General features: G+C 37.2%; 1 protein-coding gene across 1 annotated transcript; it reads right to left on the minus strand.

The window, feature by feature from the left end:
- Nucleotides 1–1998: 1998 nt before the first annotated feature.
- LOC103962422 (G2/mitotic-specific cyclin-2-like) lies at nucleotides 1999–5751 on the minus strand. The gene is made up of 11 exons (XM_009375119.3): nucleotides 5481–5751; nucleotides 5231–5291; nucleotides 5022–5121; nucleotides 4832–4891; nucleotides 4705–4738; nucleotides 4383–4604; nucleotides 4155–4277; nucleotides 3274–3363; nucleotides 2840–3160; nucleotides 2558–2736; nucleotides 1999–2389 (listed from the first exon to the last, which is right to left on the minus strand). Exons 2-11 carry the CDS (start codon nucleotides 5280–5282, stop codon nucleotides 2242–2244), a joined length of 1329 nt encoding a protein of 442 aa, XP_009373394.2. The 5' UTR covers nucleotides 5283–5291; nucleotides 5481–5751; the 3' UTR covers nucleotides 1999–2241.
- Nucleotides 5752–7164: the final 1413 nt, after the last annotated feature.

Below are 7164 nucleotides of genomic sequence, written 5' to 3' on the forward strand. Positions count from 1 at the left end.
TTTATATCTAGAGTTAGTGCCAGCTTGTTCTCCCTAAGGTTGTGGTAGATTCCTTAGGGCATTGATAGATATGTTGTGATGCACTTAGCGCAACTGCTAGTGGTGTAGTACTAGAATGTAAAACTTAACACCCAGCCCATTCATGTAGTTATTTGTTACATGAATTATGTGCCACCATTACTTAATGAGCATTGATTTATTGTGACAAAGATTTGAGATTTGATGATGAGATATGTATTGTAGTAGTACCTTATATTCTTTTACTCACTTGTGCTATAGGGTACCCTAGTACGTACTAGTATTATATTATTATTTCTAAGAAACTACATACTTGTTTGACAATGAGGAGTTACACATTTTCATAAAGGTTTTCAAAATTTTACTTTTATAGGCCCGCTGGCCCTTTTTTTTTTTCCTCTAGGATTTAGTGGCAATGCTATAGTGAGGACGAGGACTTCTAGCAAAAGCAGGCATATACAAGGTTACTGCTTATTTACATATGCTCTGACATCACTTGTGTGATAACAGTTCAATCCGCTCACTTGCGCACTCTAGAATTAGTTACTTTAAATTTTAAATTAGTAACACTTTACACATCTCAATCACTTTATGGCATCGTCACCTTGAAAATGTCGGCAAACACTGATTGATCATGGTGCCCAAATGGACATTTTGGATCGGGACGTGTTTGGAGGCCCACGATTATGAGGTGAATAAGTTGATTGATCATGCTACCTTCAAGAAGATTAAGGCCAATGACCTTCGGGCAATCCTAACTATGGCCGGAGGGGAATTGGAGTCCAAGCGTAGGGCTAGAATTGAGTTGGAACATGCGTTGCAAATGCACAAACTTGACTACCTGTAAAGCAACAGACAACCTTAAGTAACCTAAGCACCAGTGGGGTGTCGGGCAAAGACTCTTTGACAGTTAAGTTAGTAAGCAATATTTGAGATTTAAGCAGTAGGCGCAAGAAGTATTTATATTAGTTGAGAAAGAGTCATTTTAGGATACAAAATATGTATTAAACTGGGAGAATCGCAAATGATATTTAGGAGCAGATATTGCATCTTTTTAGAAGTGTGATTATTTACGGTGCATGTCAAATTCCTAGTTTACAGGAATCTCCAATAATATAGGAAACTTGACCAATTCCATACTGGCTACTCTTTAGTGTCACACTATGATGTTGGGTGACGTATAAAATGCATTTTGGCACTATGTAATTTGATTGGATTAGGGGAGCGCATTTTGCGCGGGGAGCTTGTCTACTCTCATTTTCCGTTTGGTTAGTTTGATTCCTGGATGCCCCCTCCTTCTTGGTTACGGCTTGTGGTGGTATTGTGGCGGCCGTGCTAGCGGATGTTATGTACTGTGATTGCCTTGATCACAGGCAACAAAGTTTTGGGTCGAAATGTAGTGTTTTGGGGTCGTTATGTAATTTGCCTTTCTTTTGTGCTGTTTGTTAAGGGTTTAGGCTGTGTGTGCCATGTGGCAGTCTTACCTTGGAGAGGTTGCTAGTGCTATTACGCTCTCTCGTTCTAGTTGCAACAGACATACATGAAATCAAATATTAAGAACTCAATTTGCAAAAAATACTCCATCTCCTTTCCCTCACCTTTCCCTGTAATTCTTGCTTCCAGTTAAGGTTGAACTAGAGGCCGGAACTGGTATCTAACAGCGGAGCTGTGGCGGTTGTCTTTCTTGTCGTAGATCTCTGTATTGGGTATGGTTGAAACTGGAATAGAAAGATCGAAAGTAGAGAGATTAAAGATTTGATTCTGTTTATGACAAAAATAAGATCCGGAAAGGTCGAAATTACCACTGCCCGAAAGTTTATACAATTGACCGATTATATTGTGAATTGAAATCTTCAAGTTTCTGTTTTAATTCAAACCTCATCCATCAAATTTCAAGACAAATCTTGATCTCTGTCAATCGACTCAATCCCTCCTTTCTGTTTAGGCTTTTGGCATGGAAAACGGAAGAGACAGACAAACTGGAAATCTAAGAGCATTCATGTTAAAGAAACCGTTGATTCCAGGAAACATGAGTCAACGAAAGACTGCCCAAAAAACACATTCACGTTATCTGCAGAGAGCAGACTAAATAGATAGCTGCTGGAGTTGTCAACAAAAGAAACCCATCCTAATATGTTCAAAGATCCCCCAGGGCAACTTCTGTTGCTCAGTGACAAACTCAAGATAGAATCTTGGTCGCTTATATTTGATCGAAGTTGTCTGTCAGCGCAATGAGTGATCCAAGAGGAACTCAGCTGGTTGAGCTTTAGCTGCATAGCCAAACTTCCATGTGCTGTACTTCCGGTGCACTCCAGTGAGTTTTGCAGTTTCAGCCTTCTGATGAAACGTAACCATCATCCTCGAGCATTCTCTGTTGATACATAAAGTACACATGAAACATTACTTTTCTGACAAGTAAACAAATTTCATGTAATACCACTTAGTATTTCATTTGCCAATGTGAACCAAATAGATTTATTACCATGTATAAAATTGCAATTTGCAATGAATCATGACAGTCAGTGCAAGAAGTACTCACAGGAGTTCATCTTCCGAGTAATTCGTATACCACTCACTAGTCTTGCTCCACTGCTTGAACCGGGACAGAGTACACTGAGCAGTATAAATTGCAGCAGCAGCTAGCATAGAAGGGGGGAACCTGAGCATTTCGTACTCCACCAGGCATAACTCAATGAGGAAGAAGGACAGAAGCTCAAGCTGTTCATTCAATTCCATGAAAATCAAGTACATTAATACCGCTAGGTTTTATAAAAATAAGTGAAATATTACTGCTTCTTATACTGTGTATCACATGACTGACCTTTTTCTCTGATTGAGCTGCCTTGAGGAATCGCCTCATGAACACATACACAGTAGGAACAGAGAAGTTGAATTGTAAGCTGTTCACCATTGATTTCTCCATATCAAGCACATCTTTCCGTGAATATGCCTTATCTGATATCAGAACGAAATCCTCCACAATTGGGACCGAAACCTCCTCATACTTGCAAGCTAGTAGCATGGCTGTCACACCAACCAACTGAAGCTTCTTTCTGATCACCATTTGGCTCTCTAAGAACCTGTCTATAAGATTTACAGTAAGGAAGAGTGTCTCGTCCATAAGCTCAAACTTGTAGTGGACCTGTTAAAAGAATCAAAACCTGTTAACAATCTGTTCACATCACAGTACCAAACCCTTAATACTCAAACTTGGGCATCTTTAAAACGAATCAAACTAATGACACAACATTGTACCTCAATAAGCCAGTCAATGAGAATTGCCCTCATTTTCTCATTGATGTCAGGTTGGTGAGCCATGTAACTTGGGGAGACAGAGCTTGACTTCTGCATGATAAAGATTATCATTTTTCAGTAAACTGAACTTAGTCGGTAACCTCCCTCATTTATGCATCTACTTATCTAGTTAAAGGGTGTCTCACTAGACAATTTGGCCAACTAACCAATTTGATTGATACTTATGGCAGAGAAGAATGTATTTCTTTACCAACAGAAAACCAGAAAAACCAAAACCAAACAATGAAAACCCCAGAAAAGAAAAAGGCAGAAATTGATTGTCAACATATGCACCTCCAGAAATCAGGCCAACCCTAAAATGAAAAGGTATGAGACCAAAAAAACGTAAATATTCTTATCTAATCAAACAGGTCAGTTTTCCAACATTTGCATATCTGACATCCTTGTATAACTATTTCGGGTTAGCTACCCTAAGCCATACGACAACACAAACATGCAGTGCTTTTTAGTTTTGAATCTCATCTGATCAAACAGACGAATGAATTCAGAATTTTCAACATTCGCTCGATTCTACCCTATGCTCATATGAGAACAAAAAGTGCAGTGCTTTTAATTTTGAAGCTCGTATGAGCAAACAGATACAAGAATTCTGCAGTTTCAACATTGGTTAAATTCTACCCTAAGCCATATGAGAACACAAAAATGCAGCCGTATTTCTAAGCTCATCTGGTCAATGATAACACAGACTTCCAACAAATCTTAAGGTTAACATCTATGCCTTCCATTTCTAACCCTCAAGAGCAGAACTATGTTCTTACATTGGTTTCAGTGATCCATCTATTTACCATAGTATATGCTTTCAATAGCTAATGAAAATATACCTCAGATTTCCTGTAGTGAGCATAGATGTCATCTATGTACTCAACAACATTAAGGGGATCCTTTGAGCTGCTGCTGTCAATATCCATAATGGGGTCCTCATCCTCCAGATTTTCATCCTCTTCCTGCAGTAATCAACAGAATGTACCCATTTAGCCTTCTGATATATAAAGATGAGAACTTTCGAATAAGAAAACTACTAGTAGTACTAGACAGTAAGACAGACATACCATCCTATCAATTTCATCTAGCATAGCTTCGGTGTGCTTAACAAACATTGGCACATGAGAATCACAAGCCTCATCCTCAATATTCTCCACATCTATAATTTCGCAATCCACTAAACCACTAGAATTTGCATTATACGAGCTCGGTTTCTTAGCTTCCTGATTAACGTCCTGCACAACTTTCGGATTTGCAGCAAATGAACTCACAGTCACTTCCTTGGTTTCCTAATTACATATAACCAACACCAAAAATTTTAATTCGAATTAAAAGCGAAAAACCAAAATGTAAACAAAAGATCCTTGTCATCGGTCTAAAAGGTACTACCTTTGGCTGCTGCTGGAGCAATTGTGCAAACCTCCTATACAAAAATCAAAATATTAAGTATCAAATTCTTCAGATAGCCTATTACAACAAAAACAGGAAGGCAAATAGAATAAGAGTAAATTCAAACCTTGTCACTGGTCTATGTGGCAGATCTGGCACATTTTTCTTACATTCCGCAGCATCTTTCCTGAATTACATCGTTTATAATGTCTCAAATTAGGTCATTAGTAAACTAAAGGCTACTAGAAAACGAATCAAACATATTAAAACATAAACATGGAAAGAGATTCATCAGATTGTAAGAAAATGTCACAAACCTAGGACATTCTTTTCTGGTGATGTTATGGACATCCCTTAGTGCTGGTCGATGATTCGGCCCAACCTCCTTCACAAACTTGGAACCCCCCATTCTTGGACCTTTTTCAAAATTTAAAGAAAATACATACAAAAGAAGAACATAAATTCAAAGATTCAGAAATTGAAAATTACGTTAAATTACATCATGGGTTTTGGCTGCGGCTCTTACCTTGGAAATTTGAGGGCCTAACGAGAGCTGGGTTGTTCTCCTTTGATCCCATTTCGATCACCTTCAACACAAAATCACCATCAAACAACAAAAATAAAAAACCAAAAATTAAAATGTGAATGAAATCAGAAAAACCCATGATCTAGAACACGAAGAACAAGAAGAAAACGACCGAAAATCTGAAACAATCGAAACCCAGAACATTCGAAATTTAAAAAACAAAACGAAAGATCGAAAGAAACCCACAAACCTTGAAGAGAAATCAAGGGACTTGATCAAAGTAATGCAAATATCAAAGCTTTGAATCTTCAAAATCCCGAGAGAGAAATGAATGGCATATGAAGCCGCTTTCTCTCTCTTTCCCCCTCTCTCTCGTCTTGTCTCTCTCTACTCTGTGCGTCTGTGTTCTTGTTGGGTTCTTTAAAACGGGTTTTTATTTATTAAGCAGATTCATAGTCGAAGAAAAAAGGAAAAAGAATTTTTAAAGCGGAATTTGGGAGAGAAGGGCATGTGCTCCTCCGTTTTGAATACAACGGCTACTAATACCTGACCGTCCGATCTCAATACTGCCGAAAGGTCACGATGGTCTGTCTCCAACGGCTACCTGGCTTTTGTGCTTTGTGCCCTATATATAATTTCAAATGTTTTATGAAGGCCTCCGGTCCTGGTTTTTTTTTTGGGTTGGGCTGGGCCTTTGACCTTTTTGTCTGTGATAATTAGCCCGTTTACTACGCTCCACGCTATTGATTTGGCTTTTTCCTAGCGTCATTTTTGGAAATTTAGCAGATATGCTCTACAGCACTGAGGGGACTGTCCCAATTCTCATACAAGCTCCCCATGCCACGTGCCTCACAAAAAATTAATTTACTGTAAATATATCCACGAATATATGAATTAATATTTTATTTTAAAATTATTATTGAAACTCCGAACAATGTATTGTTAAGGAAAAAATAAGCATGTGGTTATAATTTCAGGACGCTAATATTAATTCTTTATCCTTTAGCAAATTAATTATAAATTAATAATTACGTAATGTGATCAAATAATATATAATCGCATTAATTTTACACAATCACATTTTTAGTTTGAACCTTCAAGTTTTAACATTTTTTTTAACAAACGATATTATTTACACTAAATGAGAGAGAATGGGCCTAGCATCATAATAGGTTAGCAATAATGTGGTTAAAATTTGTCTTTGACGATAATCGAACCTAAGACCTCTGACTTACAAATGAAAATGAATATCACTAGACTGTAGTACTAAGTGATCAAGTTTCAACATTTATTATTGACTAAATAATATGATTTCACTTCATTTTTGCAGGACAAGAAAGGGAAAGATCTAGAGATATTGAACAGCAAAGTTCTTATCAAATTGTATCGTGTCTACCTCCATTTGCATATTCAGTTTCCCATTTTACCTTTTTCTTGCCAAAGTAATTCAATTTTCTTTCCCATATTCCCCTATAAACTCTAAAGGTGAATTGGCCCTATAAAGTGCTATTAATTTGAAATACAAGCTTGTATCTTATTTTATTTTTTAGGCTGGACAGTGGACGTGTTTTTTTTTTTTTTTTGAAATGTGTTGACATGTTTCTTTTGGTACAAGTTGTGCGGGATGGATTGGCCACAAGACTTCAGATGCATAAATAACTTTTCTCATTACGTATGGTCTAAGTCTTTTTCATTAAAGCCAAACATTATGTGTTAGGGTAAAATTGGCAATCCCTGACATAATGACTGAGTCTGTAATAGTTTAGACTTGTTATACATTTTCAATTGTAATAGTTTAAGTCTAGGAAGGGTTCTCACACTTTCGATGCAAAGATGTTACCTACACGCGATAAATATTCAGGTACGTTTGCATGCATACATCCAACTACATTCATCTATATCTCATGTTATTGTTTTTGATATAGGACTCTTAA

This window comes from the organism of the source record quoted next, unplaced genomic scaffold (assembly GCF_019419815.1).
Source record: "Pyrus x bretschneideri cultivar Hongxiangsu unplaced genomic scaffold, Pyrus_bretschneideri_v1 Contig10, whole genome shotgun sequence".
NCBI lineage: Eukaryota > Viridiplantae > Streptophyta > Magnoliopsida > Rosales > Rosaceae > Pyrus > Pyrus x bretschneideri.

Bases quoted from the DNA above. Each gene is read 5' to 3' on its own strand.
- LOC103962422 (XM_009375119.3), bottom strand. From the start codon at position 5,282: ATGGGATCAAAGGAGAACAACCCAGCTCTCGTTAGGCCCTCAAATTTC. The intron at 3,161-3,273 runs GTACAATGTTGT...TTCTTTTAACAG, and splicing joins TCATTGACTGGCTTATTGAG to GTCCACTACAAGTTTGAGCT. The intron at 2,390-2,557 runs GTGAGTACTTCT...ATGTATCAACAG, and splicing joins TACTCGGAAGATGAACTCCT to AGAATGCTCGAGGATGATGG.